The sequence below is a fragment of the Oreochromis aureus genome, linkage group 15 (genome assembly GCF_013358895.1).
Source record: "Oreochromis aureus strain Israel breed Guangdong linkage group 15, ZZ_aureus, whole genome shotgun sequence".
Lineage (NCBI taxonomy): Eukaryota > Metazoa > Chordata > Actinopteri > Cichliformes > Cichlidae > Oreochromis > Oreochromis aureus.
This window is the reverse complement of record NC_052956.1, coordinates 37,363,180-37,384,868: the sequence shown is the minus strand read 5'-3', so window position 1 is coordinate 37,384,868 and position 21,689 is coordinate 37,363,180. Positions and strand designations below refer to the sequence as shown.

At 41.4% G+C, this 21,689-nt stretch overlaps 3 protein-coding genes across 4 annotated transcripts in view; 2 read left to right on the top strand and 1 right to left on the bottom strand.

The window, feature by feature from the left end:
• Positions 1-5,994: 5,994 nt before the first annotated feature.
• Positions 5,995-8,025, bottom strand: fam43a (family with sequence similarity 43 member A). Its single transcript, XM_031758163.2, has 2 exons — positions 7,936-8,025; positions 5,995-7,817 (listed from the first exon to the last, which is right to left on the bottom strand). Coding segments are annotated over exons 1-2 (1,071 nt in total). The 5' UTR covers positions 7,937-8,025; the 3' UTR covers positions 5,995-6,747.
• A 1,788-nt stretch (positions 8,026-9,813) lies between these two features.
• On the top strand, positions 9,814-16,043 carry lsg1 (large 60S subunit nuclear export GTPase 1). Its single transcript, XM_039598869.1, has 14 exons — positions 9,814-10,125; positions 10,630-10,756; positions 11,322-11,442; positions 11,539-11,625; positions 11,782-11,868; positions 11,971-12,031; positions 12,215-12,391; positions 12,562-12,930; positions 13,205-13,306; positions 13,548-13,691; positions 13,786-13,909; positions 14,196-14,275; positions 14,658-14,831; positions 15,457-16,043. The coding sequence occupies exons 1-14, from the start codon at positions 10,027-10,029 to the stop codon at positions 15,634-15,636; spliced, it is 1,932 nt and encodes a 643-aa protein (XP_039454803.1). The 5' UTR covers positions 9,814-10,026; the 3' UTR covers positions 15,637-16,043.
• A 1,493-nt stretch (positions 16,044-17,536) lies between these two features.
• The window catches only part of tmem44 (transmembrane protein 44), an 8,029-nt gene continuing 3,876 nt past the window's right edge, over positions 17,537-21,689 (top strand). Inside the window, exons 1-9 of one of the 2 annotated variants that reach the window (XM_031758158.2) lie at positions 17,537-17,860; positions 17,940-18,066; positions 18,153-18,243; positions 18,492-18,673; positions 18,799-18,885; positions 18,965-19,135; positions 19,852-20,013; positions 20,316-20,384; positions 20,499-20,618. In XM_031758158.2, the coding sequence (XP_031614018.1) occupies positions 17,676-17,860; positions 17,940-18,066; positions 18,153-18,243; positions 18,492-18,673; positions 18,799-18,885; positions 18,965-19,135; positions 19,852-20,013; positions 20,316-20,384; positions 20,499-20,618 (1,194 nt within the window). In that variant the 5' untranslated portion in view covers positions 17,537-17,675. The remainder of the gene's footprint in view (positions 17,861-17,939; positions 18,067-18,152; positions 18,244-18,491; positions 18,674-18,798; positions 18,886-18,964; positions 19,136-19,851; positions 20,014-20,315; positions 20,385-20,498; positions 20,619-21,689) is intronic. The other variant, XM_031758159.2, reaches the window with a different exon arrangement.

Sequence of the window (21,689 nt, the reverse complement as noted above, 5' to 3'; positions counted from 1 at the left end):
AGACCTGAAAACTCGACTGCAGTATCTGGTGAATTAAGTTTCGCAAAACCTTCTCACCATCCTCTTTGCTCAGTGAACATAAAAGAAGAGGAAAGCAAGAGTTCAGTGGGGGGGTAGATGTATCCTCTGCCTCCCTCCACACAAACCACACTGATGTGTATCTCATTAAAACACCCAAAACACTCACTTTCTGCTCTGACAGCACGCCAGTCTGAGGGTCACCCCGTGATTTTTTTTTCTCCCTATCCTCTGTTATTATTCCATTTCCTCCCTGTGAACGGAAAGACCAAAATAACCCTGCTGAAATCTATGGCTCTCCAGGGGCAGAGCCTTTGTGTTGGAGCAAGTGGAAAACAAGAGCAGCGGTGGCTGAATGGGACACTGCGAGATCTAGAGTTTCAAGGCCTCCTGGGGCTCGGCGCATAGATACAGACACGGGTCATTACATGATCAGACTGTATGGAGACCAACTGGGAAGTGTCATGCGAGACACTGAGCATGTACAATTCACAGAGGAAACTGTAAGCTGGAATCTTATCTGAGGCTGAATGACAGGGTGCAGATGAAATAATAGTACCTGCAGCAGTGTATGTGGTGAGCAAAGGATGGAGCGGTTAAGATCGTTTCTCAGAGAAATAAATGAGTCACGCAAAATCTTTTCTCCCGTGCAAACAGTGTTTACCACCAAGTATCCAACTATACAACTGAGATCACCATTCCTGCACAGTGTTTCACAAATGTGACAACAATACCCACACCAAGATTCCCGCCATCCTCAAATGCCCTTCCTGTTGACTGCTAGCTGGATTTATTGGACATATCAGCATTTCCACTGTGCCAAAGTATTGGCTTGCAGCCTCTAGTTTGACACTAAACTCTAAGTTCAGTCATTGACTTTAGTCAAAAGAAGACTCTTTCCATTTGTAACGCTGGTATGGGTTTGATTTGGTACTTTGCACATAAATATCTAACAAGTTTAAGCTGGGGAGAAAAGCAGCAAGACCCCTGTACAGAACAGAGCAGCTATTTAAGACTACAGTCAAGTCAGACAGCATCTAAAGGAGGAGCTGCAGTGGACGTGGGTTGCAAAGCAGCTTGCAGAGACAGTAGCTGTAGGTAGGCTAAAGGATGTGGGATGATTTTGACATCAGCTGTTATCTGCAGCTGGATGAGCTTTAGTGTAAGTGCTTCATCTTGGGCTATATAATCCAAACACACTATAATGCATCCGATTTCTCAAACATTTATTAAAGCATGTCTGTCTTTGCCCCTTCTACGCCTGAGTCGAAACATAAAGCATTTGTAAATTGGGCAAAGAGCAAAAAGTGCTAACTCACTTGGTTAACTTGACTGCATAGACACACACATCTAAACAGCTCCTGGAGGATTGCTATCAGATTCAAACTAATGAGATATGACACTGTCATGACAGTAGATTTCTTTCTCTGTTGTTGTCTGTCTGTGTCTACCTTTCTAACACACTTACCCATCATCCTGCACATGTCATATATACAATTGGACACTGACTCTGTCTGACATTGTCTACCTGTAAATACGGCGGTCAAAACACGTCATCTTGTCCAAAAACAGACCAACAAAGTTTGCCACAACTCTGCCTCAGTGCCCACTGTACCTAATTTTATGTTGTGCTCATCCTGACCTTCAGTAGTGGTTTCTGTAATTGAAGAGTGTGATAATTATACACCTTTGTGCTACAAATAGTAATCTTGTGCATCCAGATCCCTGTTACTTGCCTGCAGTTCTTAGATACAGTCTACATGCAACAGCTAAAAATGAGCTGTGGGCACGACGGCTCATGTTCCTCCCTGCCGCAAAAACTTGAGATGTCGTTCATGTGTTTCCACCAGCAAGCAAAGGTCAGCATGGCTCTGCGCTCTGATTCAACCCGTCTGACGTCTCTCACACCGCTGGTGTAATCAGATCCAGGCCCACTATCTAACAGCGCTGATGCTTTCCCAGCTCTTCTCATGCATTATAGATGAATGGATTTTGTAGCGTGGTTCAAAATTAAGCCGTGTGGCGGTCTGGCATCGGTGGTGATCTGGTACAGGGATGGCCTGCGGTGCCATTCAAATAGCAGATAATTGGGAAGCTCTGCTCTTCTGTGTGTGTTTCAATGCAGACCCAAACTGCCAGGTCCATTTATTATTTGTCTGGGAGTAGCTGGGGGTACCTAAACGTGTAAACAGTAAATTATATTATACACGCACTGCATTATCCCAGTAAATTATAGAGTGATCAATTTTGATGAAGGGCTTTCATGTGCTGACTCTACCGCTGCAGAGAGCAATACATGTCATGTACCCACTGAACCCTGTGAGTCACTTCTGGGTACAGTGCTAGAAAACAACTTTAGTCAGATATTCGGAAGTTTTGTGCTACTTTGTGGTTCTGCTGTCAGAAATAATGATGTACTTTTCACTGCACTACATGGCATTGCATTTACTTTAAGCACAAAACTAAATCTGGGTTTATAAAATAAGATTAAACCACCTAACATGCATAGTATAGCTACAAATAATTGTATATACTGTGTATACTTTACAATAATATAACAATGTAAGGTTCCCTCTTGTGAGATGCATTCTTGTCTTTTATACTAAAAATCATCAGTTAATTCTTTCATACTTTTACTCAAAAAATACTCTAATGCAGACTTGCAAAAAAACTGATATTATAATGAGGTAATCTGATTTCACTTGAGTAAATAAGATGAATACTTCAAACAATAAATTGTTGATAAGTCTATTATTCAAACAGTTGATTGACAAAAAACTATTTAGATTATTGGAACTATTTAAATTACAACGACCTTGTACTTCTCAGTCTAAATAATAATTTAACTTTGTTTTGTGTGATAATAAATGGGATGTTTTTCTATTTTGTACCATTCACCATTCAAATCAAACTATTTGATTACTTTCAGGGTATTACTTACTGAGAAAATGATTGTTAGCTGCAGCCTTAAAAAGCTTCTTTGTTTTTTGTAATTTTGGTTGCAGATGTGAGTGGTTAACACTGTTCCCCCGCAGAGAGTTTGGGGATTGACCGCAGGCAGACTGTATGTATGCAGAGTTTGCATGGTCTCTATCTGCTTGTGCTGGTTTCCTCTGAGAATCCTGCTTCCCCCACTATCGAAGGGCATGACAGGTTCATGCTGCTTAACTTGAGGACACCCAGGATTCAAGAGAGGTGCTCTATCTCTACTTTCTGATTAGAAGTCAGCTAATTTCGGCTGCTCTGTTATTCACACAGGGTCAGCGCAGCAGGTAGCTCTGCACATTTGATTTGTTCAAGATTTGTTTTATCCCTGGTGCATTCCCAAAGAGATTTATATCTCCTCCCGGGCTCAAACCAGGGATCTTTTCCTTGTTAGGCAAATGTGTTAGCCTCCCCGCTATTAATTCTTGGTTAAACAAAAATAAATCAGTGAATTCAGATAGTTATGTTAAACTGTCTTTAACTGCCTGAGGCATAGTAATGACATTTCAATTATTATAATCATCTGTCCAATGAAGAGCATCAGTCCATGCGTCCATTTTCTTCTGTTTATCCACAGCAGGGGGGTGGAGCTTATCACAGCTGCAATAGTGTGAGAAGCAGGTCACCGGTCTATTGCAGGGTGAATATAATACTAATAATTATTTTATCAGTATAGAATTTTTCAAAACACAGAGTTGCAAAGTGCTTCACAGTTATAATAAAATCTGCACATTACAATATACATGTTTGCATATTGTAACGTGTGAAAAGAACAGCAGCCATTAATCTACTATGTACTGAGACCCTGCATCCTCATATGTGGACATCACATTTACTCTTTTTAGCATCTCATAATTACGAAGTCTGTCATACTTTGCTGTAAAACAAACCCACTGTCCCCCATATGCTTGTTTTAAAATTTACTTTCTGTTCAGTGCATTGTTTTTAATACTAGATTACACTTCATAAGGTCGGGTTTAAAAACCAGCAGCAACACACTTGGTTTCTGTGTTGGGGACAGGAAAACCCTGAACCAAGCCACCTTACCCATGACTCACATGTAGTTGGTAGGTCAAACACCTGAGTGCTTGTTCAAAGGAAAAAAAAGTGGCAAGTGAATGACATCAAGAAGACTTTTTTGTTAGCTCTCCTCTAAACAATCAGAAGCTCAGCTTTCTCCCTTGGCAGTGTGAAACGTGTCCTACAACCTCTTGTTGTGAACAAAGACTCTCAAGCCTTTAATTGTGCGGAAGGGCTGGCTTCACGAGTGGCTGATTTCCAGGTAACCTGGGAGATTAGGGGAGCACAACTGCTAAAAGAGAGATGGAACACAAGAATGGTTGTGTGAGAATGTAGGTCAGCGAGAAACATCCAGACATCCATAAGCAGACTAAGCAGCTGCAAAAGCCAGGAGCGTCAGACAAATGGCCTTTTGCTCCTTCTCCTGTGTTTCTGTGGTCACAACACTGCCTCATCTCTAATTACATGACGTTGGGCACATGATGTCATTGTGTCTTTGCAGAGTAACAGGTGATTTCCATGAGAGTGCAGCTGGTGCAAGCAGCCCATCAGATTGCATGAGGAAGAGAAACTAACTATATGGGTTTCTGTACTCTGTTCCTATTTCACCGTTTCACAGACCACAAATAAAGCACCCACAGTCTCAATTTAGTGTGTGTGTATTTGTGTCCCCTGAAAGCGCATCAATTTATAATGAGACACTGGAAAGCTTGTTTTATGACTCACCAACCACTGATGGAAATACATGAAGCTTTTCTCTCTAGATTTCCTCCTTTATTTGTTTTCAGTGAATACTTCATCCATATGCTACTGTCTGTCCATATGACAATCGACCACCTCTAGGACCACAGAGAGCTTGGGTTTTTGCTCCTTGTGTCTCACTCTGGCCTGTTTGTGTTCGCTAGCAGTGCAAAGTGTCATTAGTGAGAATGTAGAATGGAGAGCTGTTCCTCCAGAGCATGCTCCATGGGACTGGAGTGTTCACCCTCACATGCAGGCCCTCAACACCGATGGCATCTGTGCATCAGTATCCGTGCTTCTGAGTTTATATGCCGAACTGTATAACCCCGGGAAGAGCTGTGTGGCATCAGCGTGGGCCTGCTGCTGTCTGTAAAATGAAAGTGACAGTGATATTTAGTAACACATCTTTCACATTTAGAGCTGCTGGCCCAGTCATATCCTTCGCTGACCACAGATCACATCATGTGATGTTGTGACTTTGCTTCTGTGAGTGTTAAATATTAGGCTGAGTGCTGTGCCTTTAAGAAAAAGATGTGACTCCATCTTTTTATCAGTCACACTTTTATTTAGGTGACACTTTGGTGGCACACCAAAGGAACAATGTAGATTATCTGATTTTAGTGAGCTGAGCAAATATGAATGAAATGAACCGGGTGACTCAAACGCATGAGTCTATATACCAGTCACATATTGCAGCATATAGATCTGTAATGCTCTGAATTCTATCTGTTGTGTTTCAATAAAGGCAAACTGATGTAAAAGTAAATACCAGCTAGAATATGCTGCTGAAGGACCTCTGGTGCTACTTCTACCATGTGATGTTCTCACAGCTTGTGCTACCGGTGACGTCTGTATGTGTGGCCTGCCTTCCCTGAGGCCAGCCAGAATGAATGGGCCTTCAGTACCTTAACTAAATAACTTCAACAGCCTGAAAGCAATTTGGCAAAAAAGGAAAAAAAAGGTGGTGGTGGTGGTGGTGGGGGATAAAGATCAATTCAAGGCTATTAAATGAAATACCCATTTACAGTCACACTGATAGCTTGGTGGTAACACAGATAATACCGATGAGAAGTTGAGGGTTATGCTTTTTAGCCTCCATGTGACTTTTATTCAGCAGTGCAAATCTGACCTCATTTTGAGCCTCCCAAGGTAAACCCCGCTCATATCAGACAGTGCTGAAAGAAAAGATGTCCTACTTGTATTTCAGCATTAATTCACATAAAACATTCATTTAATTCCTTTTTTTATTGATAATTCTTTGAATTTCACATAACAAACCACATATATATATATATATATTTATATTTCAAAAAATAACATATTTATACTTAAAACATCTTACTTTACATCTTAATACATAAAAGGTATTTTTTCTTTTGCACAGCAAAGATAAGACACTTATGTTTCAGACAACATACCAGCAAACGTATGTACATGGTAGTCAACATAATACTTCAATGAAGTCGCAATAGTGCAGAAATAAAAAGGTGACCGAGCAGGCGCCCTGATGGGGACTGTAAAGGAAGCCTGATGGAAAACAAATCTGTTTGTTTTTTTTTTTCGTTTTAAGGAATGTTTGGGAGCATCTAGATCATGACTGGAGCATGTTACAGAAGAAACATGATATTTTCAAGTGAGGGGAAAAAAAACGTCAAGTAAACAAGCTCGATGCTACAACAAATCCTCTTAAACAAAAGAGATGGAATTAGTGCCGTGCGCCCTAAGGCGCGCTGGGAATTTGTCATTAAAGTTGTCTCTCAAATGGGTATGCCTTTTTTTCTTTGTTTCTGTGTTTACGCAATCTTTTAACTTAGTTCAGTAGCCTGACTGTCTGTCTGCTTTGTCCCCACATTACGTTTATGTCCTCTCAATTATTAGTCTCAGTGGCACATGTCAAACAAGCACTTTGTAACTGTTTCTCAAGGAGACATCGTGGCTCAACAGAACCGTGCGCTACAAGTGCCCAGAAATGCCCAAAGTTTTTTAGGCAGTTTCTTGCACCTTTACCTCATCAAAGCCATTGATTAGTGGTGGCGGCTCCTGGTTGCTTTCTATGGAGGATTCGCTCCCTGTGCTCTCACCAGAGAGGAGTCTGGTGACTCTGAGATCAGCTTTCAGTGTCTGCACGTCGTTTCCTATGCTCATCTCTCCCAAGTCATTAATAATTTGAGTCAACTCTTGTTTGCCATTGGCAACACAATCATGGTCCGTGTCCAGAATGTCCTCACACTCAAAGTGCATTGCTTTCTCCTCCTCTTCCTCCCCCACCAAGTCCTCCGTGATAGAGCCCAATTTTGGTGCACTCCGGCTGCGCTCCACCGGGGGTTTGTAGTAGCACTGTCCGTTCAGCAGCTTCCTGAGAGGCACCAAGGGGATGGTTTGTTCCCCTATGAGCTGCTGCTGCTGGTGCCTGGCATCGTCCCTCCGTTTTAGTCTTTTAAACTCAGCCAGGGCTGTTGCCGAGGTCTGGTACAGCAGCAGCGCCATGGCCTTTGCCTTCTCCGGCTTGGACACCAGCACTGCGTGGCAGCGCAGCATTACGGCCTTGTGCTTCATCTCGTGCCTGTAAATCCAAGCGAAAATCTTGGGTAGCCGTGGGTCCGCGACGCAGTAGGTTATCCGGTGCAGCAAGTACAAGTGTCCCGGTCTCCTGGCCTTGTCATCCACATGCACCATGCGGATGCCCTGGGAGCTGATGGTCAGCCTCATCTTGGTGCCGTTCTTGCCCATCTCGCTTTTGCCCCAGATCTTGCTCACCGCTACGTCCGTGCAGCCGTCTCCTTTGGACTGGATCGTGGTAGCGTTCCCCAGGTAAAGCACCGTGTACGTGGGATCTTCGCTGGTGATCTTCAGCTTTTTCCTCTTTGACTTGAACATGCTGCCCACCCTGTTGAGTGCGCTCTCGGGGCAGGACTTGGCGAAGGAGGTGAGCGCCGAGTAGTTGAGACTCACCGCATAGCCCTTCTGCTTGGACTGCTTGTCTTCCTCAATCAGGTCGAACTTATTCTTCTTCCAAGGCAGCATTTTACTGCTGTTTCCAGTCAACAGCAGCACTGAGAGAGAAAGGAGAACAACTTTTTTTTAAATTACTACTAAATCCTAGAAGCGTTCTACTGCCTGTCAGGTCATGTGTGAGCTACTCTACGTGAACTAAACGCAAAGACACCGTACTTCATCTGTCCATCCGCTGAAGTGCTCCTGTCCATCGCAGGATCCCCCGCTTTATGTCATTGTAGTGCTGAGTACAGTCTGCTGTGACAGCACGAGATTCGCAGATTATATGCAAGGACAAACCATTTCAGCATGACTGTAGGGGGGGACTGAACCAAGTGAAAAAATACAGTACCTGTTAGTGTAAACTGTTCTTCTTTGCTCGTGGTTTCTTGGTTTCTTGTGCTAAAACACGAATGATTATAAACAAGCGAAACCATCTATAGATATTTAAGTTATACTCAACAATTATGCAACATTTAATAACAGAGCTCTATAAAACTCGGTTTAAGAGTCGTCTGTTAATATAAACTGCAACTTCATTTTTGCATTAAAGAAGAGTGAAAAGTATTCCTGGAAACTATATTGCTGGAGGAGTATATGAATGTAAAGTGAAGATATAAATACATTGTTCTGTTATAAAATGTCAACTGAATGGAAAGAAACAAATCCACATATTATTTATTGTCCCGTAACTTGGTTATTTTTCTAGAATTTCTTAAGTTTAAAAACTTGTTCATCAAGGTTTGAATTTGTTTGCAAAGATTTATGTTTAAATTGATGGATTAACCCATAATTAACAGTCTCACAGAGGACAGCGGCGTTTAGGGTTTGTCAGGTCCAGGTTAGTTTGAGTCACATCAGGTCTCTTTAAAACGTCTGTTACATGCTGCCCCCTTTTGGTTCTATTCGGAAGTACGATTTATTTTGTTGTATGGAAGGAGATTTATGTTTTACTTTTATTTATGTATTTTGTTATTTTGCAAAACATAGCACAAACACACACTGATGTTTTTGCTCTTCTTCTTCTTTCATCTGCTCCCCTTAGGTGTCGCCACAGGAGATCACCTGCCTCCATCTCAATCAACCCCCAGCATTCTCCCCGGTCACGCCAGCGCTCTTCATTTCTTTCTTGACTACAACTATGAATCTTCTCTGAGATCTTCCTCTTTTCCTCCTGGCTGGTATCTCCATATTGAGCACCATATGTCCAATGTTTTGGACATGTCCAATATATGTCCAAAACATCTCACTCGTGCCCCTCTATACCCCGATCTGAGGGACAGCTCAGATTGAGAGGGCCAATATACCCCAGGGGTGGGAGGATCAGTCCAGATATTGATACTATCAATACCAACACTGATATTGGTATCTAATCAATACTAGGGAGATAGGATTGTTACTTTGTTTCTCTCCTCCAAGTTCAGCATGTAGTCCACTGAACTGTGTTAAATACGTTGTTGTTGGTTTTGTTAATGAAAAAATATACCTCAAACATGCACTATGAAAAATTACTGGACCTTTTTGTATTAACTGTCATTTTATTTATAGCCCATAACACATCTAAACAACAGATGCTGACCCAAAGTTATTTAGAGACATGCACATTTATACATGAATGTCGAAAGTTGTGTTTTTTTCGTTGCGTTAACTAATTATTGTTGACATTAAAAGGTGGTCATTAAAATGTGTTCAGAATGATGAATTATCTCATAAATCACACTGCTTTCTCCCATTTAAGCTGCCTTTATAGGGTAAAACTATGTGTCGTACTTTTTTTTTTTACGTTGTATTAGATCGATACCAAAGTTTGCATTATCGCACAGTACAGATATACTCTTTTCTAATTTAATCTAATTCTAACATCCAGATCACTCGTGTGACACACCAGGAACTCATGTTGTTTCTGTCGGTGTTTCTTCAGGACACATTTAACCGCTGAGCGCGTAACCGGAATGTACCACAGCTACCCTACTGCCTCTATCTACAACACAAATGAGAAGATAATGTATCTTACTGTTTTAGAGTTTATTTTATTAACAGTATAAAGAATATAAAGGGTAGCGTTTGATAAAATAACATGGGTTCTAAAGTCCAACACAAATTTCATTGTCCGGATATGTTAATCGTTTGGTTTGTTCCATTTCCGGTTTTTACGACAACAACGCTGTAGGTAGTGCACATGGGTCTCTGAAGCGAGTGGCTGGCTGCAGTACTCTTCAGTTTTCTATTCCTTCTGTGTTTTGTGAAGTGACAGCATCGGAGGGTATTATGGGCAAGAAGAAGGCGGGCGGAGGAGCCGTGCTGGGCAGAGCTCTGATCAAGGAGAGGCTTCAGGCAGGCCGGGGAAACAAAAGGGGCGACTCTTGGGTATGACACGGTGTTTTTTTTCCAGCTCGTGTTAAACGTGTTCAGATAATCACAGATGTAGATATGAGACCCTTCGTGATATAGTATCATCCCCTAAGCAGTTGTGACCCCGTTTTTAAATGCCACTCAACTTTTTAATTCCACTTAGCTGTTAGTATTAGTGTTACGATTACCTCACACTGGCTCACCAGGATGTAAATTTACTGATGCTGTTTTAGAGCAAACAAACTAATGAACAAGGACTATTACGTAAATAAATAGATGACTAATGTAATGGGGATAAACTTTTCTGGGAAATTGTTTTAACACAATCTCAAGTATTTCCAAAACAGGTCCTGCTAGTCACACGGTGGTTTGGATGCAAGGATGTGAACATGATCCGCTATTTGGCGATGATGTCCCAGTGATAGCTGCTTTGTTTAATCTGGACGCTTTTTCACAGGCATTTACTGCTGGTCAAGCTACTGAAAGTTTGTTGTCATTGTTTTTTCTTTATATTTTCAGCTCCACACCAGTGAACTGAATGATGGCTACGACTGGGGGCGGCTGAACCTGCAGTCAGTGACAGAACAAAGTTCCATGGATGACTTTCTGGCCACAGCTGAACTGGCAGGAACAGAGTTTGTTGCAGGTAAATAACACTTTTATTCACTCATGTTTAGTTTTCAGGTGAATTGTAGGTATGTTTCAGTTTTTTTACTTATCAAACATGGGAAACTACAGTGCTGTGAAAAAGTATTTGCCCCATTTCTGAATTCTTTTTAAAAAAAATTTTTTTACACTTAAACGTTTCAGAACATCAACAAATTAAATGATAAATTAGACAAAGATAATTTTTAAATGATGACATCATTTACTGAGGGAAAAAGACGAATCAAAGCTACCTGGTTCTATGTGGAAAAGTAATTGTCCCCTAAACCTAGAAACTGGTTGTCCTTGGGTAGCAAGAACTGCAATCGAGTGTTTGTGATAACTGGGAATGATTCTTCCACATCGAATTTTAGTCCACAATATTCACGTGTATAAATCTAACAGAAGTAATTCTTCTTGTGTTTTTAAGAAAGCTGCAAAGCTGGCTTTGAGCATCTTTAAGTCTACAGTATTTTTTGTCTTAAATATTATGTGATCTCCACTGCAGATCTGCCTTTTGATTCTTCTTGTTAATCTAATCACTTTCACTTTCTGTGTTTTCTTAGAGAAACTCAATATCAAGTTTGTGCCGGCAGAAGCTCGAGCCGGCTTATTAACAGCTGAGGAGAAAAGCGAACTCATGAAGCTGCACGAAGACAACAAACATTTCCTCAGAATTCCGAGACGGTGATTTGAGCCGACATGTTTTTACAGGTTAATTTGTCTAACGTATAAATAATATGTTGCATTGATAAGATCTGTTGTGTCTTTCCTTGTTATAAGACCCCACTGGGATGAAAGCACCAGTCCAGACGAGCTTCAGCAGACAGAGAAAGACAGCTTCTTGGAGTGGAGACGAGCACTTGCACAGTATGTAGCTTTTCTGTACTCTGAGTCACTTTTGGTGTTAAGAATCAGTAGTGGAATGCAGGGATAACCATTTGAAATGTTCTAATTAATGACTTGTGATACTTTTGTGCTGGATTATCATTGCCTGTAATCTAATTACAAGTGTTCTCTTCAAAGGCTGGAAGAGGAGCAGAAGTTAATTCTCACCCCATTTGAGAGAAACCTTGAATTTTGGAGACAGCTGTGGAGAGTGATTGAGAGGAGGTAGAACCCAAATCAACAGCACATCACATTTCCTGAGGAATCTGTTCTCATTATGTGATGCTGAAGGGAAAAAAACAAATATTTCTTTTTTTCTTCTTTTAGTGACGTCGTTGTTCAAATCGTTGATGCCAGAAATCCTTTGCTGTTCAGATGTCTGGACCTTGTAAGTGCTTTATTTCAATAGTGGACAGATGATAGAACTCAGGCTTCATATATGAAAATAATTGCATTTTATTTAACCAATTTGCATATGTCATCTGTCAACATTTGTTTATATCCATCATGAAGTCAAATGTTTAAACTGTACTGCAGTGATTGTAATAATTCTCTGGTTGTGTGGCACCAGGAGTCCTACGTTAAAGAAGTTTCAGAGCATAAGGTGAACATGCTTCTGGTGAACAAAGCTGACCTACTGACCAGGGAGCAGAGGCAAGTCTGGGCCAAATACTTTGAGAAAGAGGGGCTGAGGGCAGTTTTCTGGTCTGCTCTGGCTGAGGGCAACAGGCTGGATGCAGAGGAAAAGGTGAGAGCGCGAAAGCTTCATGAACTTTTCTCTCTTCTCTGAACTGTGACGCACTTCTATTTTTTTAGGGAACAGATAACTTATTGTACTCAAGAAAAAGTCACCTTTAGGCGTCATCCCGCCGTCTTTAATGCCAGTGAAAAATAGTGCAGAAACTTGTCCCCTCACAGGGCATGGAGGTGGCCGATCCAGAGTGTGAAGAGAGTGATCCAGAAGAAGGAGGATGGCAAATTAAAGAAGTCGTGAGGCAGAAAGGTGCAGATGGAGAGGAAGAGGTAAAGAACAAGGAGGAGGAGGAGGAGGACAAAGGGGGAGAACAGAGTGACATAGAGGAAGAGCAGGAAGAGGTAAGCGTAGATGAGGAGGACTGGAAGACCTGTTCAGAAGGTGAGGAAGAAGCAGAGGGAGGGACTGCTGGTTCATCCGATGCATCTTTCCACAACTCCAGCCGTCTGCTGCGCAAGGATGAGCTGCTGGAAATGTTCAAGGCTGTTCACAACGGCTCCAGGGTTAAAGAAGGGCAGCTGACAGTGGGACTGGTGAGTAAAAGGACCATCTATCTGTCAGTCTAGCGTAAAATGCATGCCGTAGCCACACCACCTTTGAATTTTGAGATCAAGTGGTATATTTGTATTTAGTAAGAGCGTTTGAAACACTGCAGAATTCACCAGGAGTGCTTTTTAATGCTTTACAAGAATCTTAGGTACAGGAAACATTTTAATTGGATTCATAGTCGGGGAAGAAGCTCCACACTTTCCTCAGTATGAGTTATTTTAAAGCAATTAAATGTTCATTATGTGGTGGAACCAACAGGTCGGGTATCCTAATGTGGGAAAGAGTTCAACCATCAACACTATTCTGAGGAACAAGAAGGTTTCTGTCTCAGCCACTCCTGGACACACTAAACACTTTCAGGTAGGTACTTACTGCACAAATGCAGGTTAGGAATTCCACCAGCAAGAAGCTTAATAATAATAATAATAATAATGATGTTAGACCTGCGACAGACTGACGACCTGTCCAGGGTGTACCCTGCCTCTCACCCTAAGACGGCTGGGATAGGCTCCAGCACCCACCGCACCCCTGAAAAAGGATGGATGGATGGATGATTATGATGGTGTTTTTTGTGTGTTTTTGTTTTTGATATGTATGACAGACGTTATATGTGGAGCCAGGCCTGTGTCTCTGTGACTGCCCAGGTCTGGTCATGCCCTCCTTCGTTTCTACCAAAGCTGAGATGATCTGCTCTGGGATTCTGCCCATAGACCAGATGAGAGACCACGTACCTGCGATCTCACTCATATCCTTTACGTGACAGAAAGCTAGACTCCGCATGTGCTGCTTTATAATTGATTCTGATGCTTACGACACGTAGTTCTTAACAGATTGGTCACATATGTCAGACGATCCCTCGGCATGTGTTAGAAGGCACCTATGGCATCAATATCATCAGACCGCGGGAAGATGAAGACCCTGACAGACCGCCCACCGCGGAAGAACTGCTGATGGCATATGGATGTGAGGCTAATAGACATTTATCATGATTCTGGATAGAATAGATTAACAAATGTGAAATATGTACAACTCAAGAGAAAAAACAATCTTAGATTCTTTAAAAAAAAAAAAAAAAATCAATTTTATAGATTTAATTTTATGTATTGTGTTCCTCCTTGATCAGAAGTCCCTAGCTCAAATTGTGATACTGTCACCTCACTGTGGCACCCTTAGATGCTGCTAGCTGTCTTTCCCCTTGATGTAATTTCTTTGTTTTCTAACATAGCCTTTTCTTTTTTGTCTGTTTCAGATATGAGAGGTTTCATGACGTCGCACGGCCAGCCCGATCAGTCCAGATCGGCCCGCTACGTCCTGAAGGATTATGTGAGCGTAAGTTCACAACTGCAAACTGTTGTGGGTTGAGAAAAAAAACACAGTTGTGTTGCTTGTGTTTACTTTTTAATTTTGGACTGTGGTTGAGTGAGTGTGCCTTACAAAGTGGGAGGAAGAAACAGATGAAAATACTATGAGAGATAAGTAAATTATTTTTGTCTTGGCACAGCTCTGTCACCGAGAGCGTTAAACAGTGTAGCTGTAGCACATCTCCTGTGGTTCAGCTATGTGTTTAAGCAGACTGTGGAGGGCTTCAGTCTTTTGTAGGGTGTAGTTGTTCTCTTGTAACATCTGAATTTGTTGTGATTTGACCAGTTACCAGTCAATTATGCATCCTGTTTACAATGTCCTTTGCCTAACATAGCTCTTTTCCTTACAGGGCAAGCTTCTGTACTGCCATTCCCCTCCTCATATAAAACCTGAAGACTTCCAGCCGCAGCACAAAAAGTTTGAGAATAGAGACTCAGACAGCAGTGACCTCTCCACAGTAATGAACAGACAACGCAAAATTAAGAGAATCGAAAACGTGGTTGACAAGAACTTTTTCCATCAGGTAAATTGTTCCTGCTGATCTCTTATTGTTGGGCGGGTGGAAATGGGTGATGACTGGACAGTAGAGGTTGTAATATAAACTATATTACCAGAAGTGTTCTGTCACCCTTCCCAATCATTGAATTCAGGTGTTTCAATCACTTCCAGGCCCACAGGTGTGTAAAATCAAGCACCTAGTCACGTGGACTGCTTCAACAAACATTTGTGAAAGAATGCGTTGCTCTCAGGAGCTCAGTGAATTCCAGGGATCGGATGCTAGTTGTGAAATTTCCTCACTAATAAATATTCCACACTTAACTGTTAGTGGAAGCGACTGGGAACGACAGCAGCTCAGTGGTAATCTCACAAATCCGCTTTTGGAAGAATGGTCAAAAATTCCCATAAACACACCTAAACCTTCTGGAAAATCTTCCCTCAAGAGTTGAAGCTGTTAGAGCTGCAAAGTTTGAACAGGCATCATATCAAACTCTATGGATTAAAAATGGGATGTCACTCAAATTCACATGAGTGTGAAGGCAGACAAGTGAACACTTTTGGTAATATAGAGTGTGTCTGCAGCAGAGGGGCAGTTTATTATGAAGATAAATGCTTTTTTGTTGTTGTTGATGATGAACCCCTCTGTTTAGGAGAACGTGCGGGCACTCTCCAAAGGAATTCAGTCTGTGATGGGCTACAAACCAGGCAGTGGACCTGTAGGTCCAGGCAAAGCCGAATCAGAGATGGCAGTGGGCAAACCCTGGAAAAAACACGGCAACAGGAACAAGAAGGAGAAAGTGCGGCGGATTACTAAGCATCTGGATGCCTGATTATGATCAGAAAATCTAAGTTAATTTGAGCAACTTAGATCTGTGAACTGTACTTTAGGAAAAACCCTGAAGCACGGTTCATCTGTGATTCCAAGGGAATTAATTCTGAGTGCTTTGTGTAGATGAAGGCCCCCTTTAATCCTGTGAGTGTGGAAAAGTCAGGCCGTCGTGATATTAACTAATGAGGTGCATAATCTGTCTGCTCTGGTTTGGTGCAGTGCACTCTGTCAGGCTGATCACCAGTTAAAGAGCAACCAATGGATTCAACATCCAAAATTGTATTCAAGGATGACACATAATGAAGTCTCTATGAATCAGTTAAAATACTGTATGTTGACTTTTATACATTTAAAGCAATGCTCTTTGTAACTTAACTGGGTTGCATAGAATAAACACATGCTGTCATGTTGGTGTGTCACTTTTTATCATATTTCCATAACAATATATTAATTAATGCTTCAGTGTAAATACAATATTTTGCATTTGTAATAGAAGACAATGCAATAGCAAGTTTTGTAATCTGAATAAGTTAAATTTTGCCAACTCTAAGACCCGAACTCCTCCATGGGATGCATTTTTAATTTCTCTTTGCTCTTTGGGCTGATTAGGACCAGATGAATGCAATTTTTTTTTTGCACCCGATTTTTGTTTCTGAGAAAAATGAGATCCATGCATGAGGACGTTGGCTTTAAATTTTGATAGAACAGTGGCAGTGTAACAATCTCGTAAGTGGATATTAGGCCCTTATAGAGCAACATTTAGTATTTTGGTCTAGACAACCCAAACTGTAAAATGGACTGGTTTCCATACACACAAGCACTGTTATCTATACAGTGAGTGCTTTCTAACTATCATTCATACACATTTATACTCCGATGGATGCATCAGAGAGCAAGTGGGGGTTAGTATCTTGCCCAAGCATGCAAACTGGGGGAGCTAGGGCTCGAACCGCCAACCTTCCAATCAGCAGCTGACCTGCTCTACCTCCTGAGCTATAGCCACCCCTATAATATATATAATGTGATGTCCACAAATGTGGACGCCAGGTCCTAGGAGGTTAAAGAAGTGCATGAGGGTTGTAGGTGTCTAAGAATCTGAGAGCTTTTCTAATTCTTACTGTTTTTGAGTTTTTAGCAACCAGATAATAAATTTGGAGTTGATTTTCTTACCATCACAGAATAGCTACAAGCTACAAAATGTTGTAAACCTGGGAACAAGTGGGAACTCCCAGGAGTGTAAAATTAATAATATACAATAAATAATCACAAACACCCCTAACCTGTGGCAGTGATTTCTGATGTTTCTGTTTTTTATGTCTGTCTATATAGACTGAAATCAGCCTGATTTATAAAGGGTTTATGTATAAAATAAAGACATGAGCTGTTTTGCGAGTGTTTTATGATTCTGTTATTGTAGCTAATCTTTGTTCTAAATTATAATCGATCCAATTCTTTTTGACCACTTTAAATATCTTGAAAGAACTGGTGTATGTGATATTTGGTGAGATTTCTGCTGCCCTCTTGGCAAGAACTTTACTGGAAAAATAAAATAAATCAATGAGACTTGAATAAATAAAGGAGACGTGCTTTGTGGCTCAAAATGACTTGTTATCATTCATGAGAGATATGCTTGGCAGATCATAACCCAAAAACTCATTGATAACAATTTGCAGTTGTTTTTTGGCAAGCGGTCACTGTGATCAAGTGTAAGATTCCTGAAATGGGACTAAGGTACACGCAATGCTCCGGATCGTAGCTACAAATGAACGCGCCTCTTTAAATAAATGGATGATGATTTATTTTTGGCATCTCTAAATAAATACAGAAAGAGCGTAAAATCCACATTTTCATTTGTGCCTTTGAACGTATTTCCATATATGACAGGTGGCACAGGTAAGCCCCTCCCTGCCGCGTGCGGGCCCTTTGGAAAGCTGCCGCTGTGCTTTTGATGAGCAAGAAGTCAAATGTGCATATTCAGCTAGGAGCATGGCTCAGTTTCTGATCGGTACTGCGGATTGTCGCTGAGCATTTGCACTTAAAATGAAGAAAAGTGTGCACATCGCGGATGGTCAAGTCGGGGAACGATCAGACTATTTCCTGACTAGTTTGGTTGATTTTTGCGTGGATTCAGTTAACACCTGTTTGTCCCGTGACGCAGACACACTTTGCGTCCCTGTTGGTCTCACCTTTCTTTCTGCGCTGCTTTTGCTGCTATCATGTCTCCTGTAAGTAGATTATCATTAATCACCTACTGGCCCCATTAATTTAATACATATCTAACATTGACCTGTGATAACTGTGAAGGTTCGTTGTTCAGAGGTGCAAAATTCGGGGAGAAAATCCGGGAGAAACCGCGGTTTTCTTCTACTGCTTCATCGGTAACCTGTGCAGTACAACTGGAGCCATCCTGTCCAGGCAGCTGCAGATACAGGTAGCACAGTTCTAGCTGTAACTAACTATTTTCACTCTATTCATGCATTAAAATACTGTAACTCCTTATCGATGTCCTCTCTGCAGATTTTAATGGGTGCTTTTGCTGCTGCTGTGGATTTTGTGAACTGCATTTTGTGGTGCTTTCCAGTGTTCCTGTGTTGGAATTCGAAAGCAGGTATGATTAAGAAAATTCCATATCTCAACAATGCAAACCTTATCATTCCCAAACAATTTAGCAATTGTGCATTATTCAAATTGCAGCAAGGTAGCACAGATGTTTAAATATTGTCATCCAGCCGACCAACTGCTTTTGGCAAAACAGTAGGTCCATTTATCTGAGAGGCGCTACAGATAACCATACAAATGAACAGGGGACCTATTGAAATACTTTCTGTAACCGTCCTCTCTGGTGTTCTCTCCCAGAAAAAAGGCTGAGGATGATGAAGAGGAGGAGGAGACAGCATCTCCTAGCAGTGTGTGTCTTGATGGTAGTTGCAGGAGGTTTTCTGAAGTCCAGGGTCTCCCACGCTTCAGCACTGCAGCCCGTCAAAGGGAGGACGCTGCTACATGTCGTCCTTCAAGTCTCCAGCTGGAGTTCTTCAATGGTGTGGTTACACAAACGGATACATGTGTATGAGTGCTGTCACCTGGGTTTTTCGTTTTATTGTTTTTGAATTGCCATTCTGCTCTAAATGTCCTTCTGCTGCATCTGAAAACTGTCTGTCTGTAGGACAACACTGAAATCCTGGGTTACCTACTGGGGCTGCTGTCTTTTGTCATAGCCTGTACCTCCAGGATCCCCGCACTCTGCAGAGTAGTAAGTGACAAACCATTCACATAAAATCATGTTACTTTTCTAATAAAGTTCCTAGTGTCATTTGTATTCTTCCCTTTAGTGCAATGGACATAAGGTGACCCACACTGCCATTTTCTCTGGACTGTTGTGCTCACTGGCTGGTGCCCTCTACACTACAGCCATACTCCTCTGTGACACTCAGTTTAGATTTCTTATGAGAGCGATGCCATGGCTTCTGTCATCAGCAGGCTGCGTGACTCTGGACCTTCTTGTATCCTTACACAGTAAGTGTGACCACACATCACTCAAACTGTGTAGAGATTCACAACTCACTTTGCTAGTCGGGCTCGGGCCTCATTTTGTCTTCAGAACTTTGTGGCATAGATTTGACAAGATGCTGGAAACATTCCTCAGACATATGAGTCCATATTGATGTGATCACATCACACAGTTACTGTCAGCTCTACATCCATTATGTGAATCTTTTGTTCCACCACATCCCAAAGCTACTGTGCATTCAGCGATCCTCTTCTGCTTGCGTAGACTGTAACAACTGGCTGTTATTTGAGTCACTGTTTATTTCTCTGACCATTCTCTGTAAACCTTACAGATAGTTGTGTGGGAAACTCCTGGTAGATCAGCAGTTTCTGAAATACCCACACCACCCCATCTGGCACAAACCATGCCACATTCAAGGTGACTTAAATCGCCTTCCTTTCCCATTGTGATGCTCAGTCTGAACTTCAGCAGGTCATTTTGACCATGTTTACATGTCTACATCATGCATGATGTTGCTGCAGTGATTGGTTGATTAGATACTTCCAATAACAAGTGGCTGAACATGTATACCTAACAAAATTGATGGTGAGTGTGGATTCTCACTAAAATCGGGGCTGCTGTCCATTACATCTAGATTTAGGTGATTTGCTTGAGTCTGTGCCAGTCATGCCGTGGTGTGGTTTGTTGACCTTTAACCTGTCGTGTCAGATTGTAATTACTCATTGGTGCAAGAGAGGCTCCAGCAAGAAGGCTATGAGACTTTTTCCAGATACAGAGCGCCTTTTAGGTGGTTCACGGCGCCCTGCAAAGAATAACACTGCCATGAAGAGACAGACAAAAGAGCAAATTCCTTCATCAGCACAAACAAAAGTAAGCTTGTTTTGTTTAATCATACCACTTTTTTGTTATTGTGTGCGTAAGGCTGCTTCTCGGATTTCTCAGAGTGAATTTAGTAGCTTGTTCTCAATCAGACTTCCATAACAAACATGCTTTTTACTGTAATACTGATAATATTGGACCTCTACTTACTGCTTCCTTGTGTGGATTAAGTTATTTGGAAGTAGTACTATGCAGGCATTGTTCTACAACAAACACTATTCGCATTGTTCTTCTAATAGTGTTTGTTCACTAAAGCCTTGGTGTGAATATAATAGTATTCTTTTTCTTTAAAGATAAAAAACCTGCAGAAGATGAGAGAGGTGGGCCAATACATGGATGTCAGGAGTCAACCTGCGAGAAAAGTAAGCAAAGAATCTGTTGTGACACTACGCAGTTTGTTTGACAGGAACTCTTCACTGCACGCCGTTATTCTTCAAATATTAGATGTGCTTTCATTTTTGAAAATGCCCCTTGAGAAGGAGACGTCAGATGTGGGAAGCGAGCCTCTGAGCAGGAGGGTTGGGTGGATCAGAGCCGACGGCTTCTGCTCCACAGACACATCCTGTGACTCCTCGCCAGTCAGCTCGGATCTGGAGGTGAGTTGGACTACTTGGATACAATCACTTAAATTAAGAAATTAATCAAATGTATCACTAAATAAACATTTCTCCCCCTGTCTCTAAAGCTATGATATATTTTCAAAAAGCTGGTAATCTTAATACATCAGATGTCAGTTCTCACCGTGTAGGATTGCTATAATATGTAGTTATTCCAAAGTGCCACTAGGTGGTGACAGCATGTTTGTATGCTGGATAGTGTGCATGGCTGTTAGAAAAATATGAATGAACATAACCCTTTGTGTCACGCCACCTTGCATGAACTGCTGTGATGACCTGATTCTATTAGTATCAGTCTTTTTATGAGTTTAAGCCATTGAGTCAGTTGCACAACAGCAGTGGTGAAGTTCCTAAAGAGGTAATGACTTCATGACTCATTATATTTTGACTCATTATCATAAGCCAAAGGGTCTGGAGTCAGCTTGTGGAAATGGTGAATAAGAACGGCACTGACAAAACTGCTTCAAGACTTTTGTTTTAGTGCCACTTAAGGATTGAGATCCTTTATTATAAAGGAATGGTATTGACTGTCTGCGTATGAAAATCCAGCAGTCTGAAGAATTCCTCTTAGATCCACTGATAGTGGTCTTCTATCTATTCCACGGACTCGTTTGAAAACAAAGGGGGATCACGCTTTTCAAACCCTGGCTCCAATACTGTGGAACAGTTTACCCTCCCCACTACGCACCATCGACACTGTGGCTTCTTTTAAAAAACAGCTTAAAACACATCTGTTTAGACAGCCATTTGGGTAATGTTAGTGTGTAATATGTTGTTTTATTCTATATTTATACTGTACTATTGCTTTGTTTGATATGCTTTTATACTTCCTTTATATTGCTATATTGTTTGTCTGTTTGACATGCCTTCATTCCCATGTGAAGCACTTTGTAACAGCGTTTGTCTTAAAAAGTGCTATATAAATAAATTTTACTTACTTACTTACTAAGCAGAAGTAATAGTGCAACTATGCTTAGTGCTTTGCACATGTGACTTTGGGGGAAGTAAGTCAGAAGACAGCCCTCAGACGTTCTTATAAGGAGACAATAG

Coding starts and splice junctions, on each gene's coding strand:
- lsg1 (XM_039598869.1), top strand. CDS start 10,027: ATGGGCAAGAAGAAGGCGGGCGGAGGAGCCGTGCTGGGCAGAGCTCTG. Junction 10,126..10,629: donor ACAAAAGGGGCGACTCTTGG/GTATGACACGGT, acceptor TTATATTTTCAG/CTCCACACCAGTGAACTGAA. Junction 14,276..14,657: donor TCCTGAAGGATTATGTGAGC/GTAAGTTCACAA, acceptor TTTTCCTTACAG/GGCAAGCTTCTGTACTGCCA.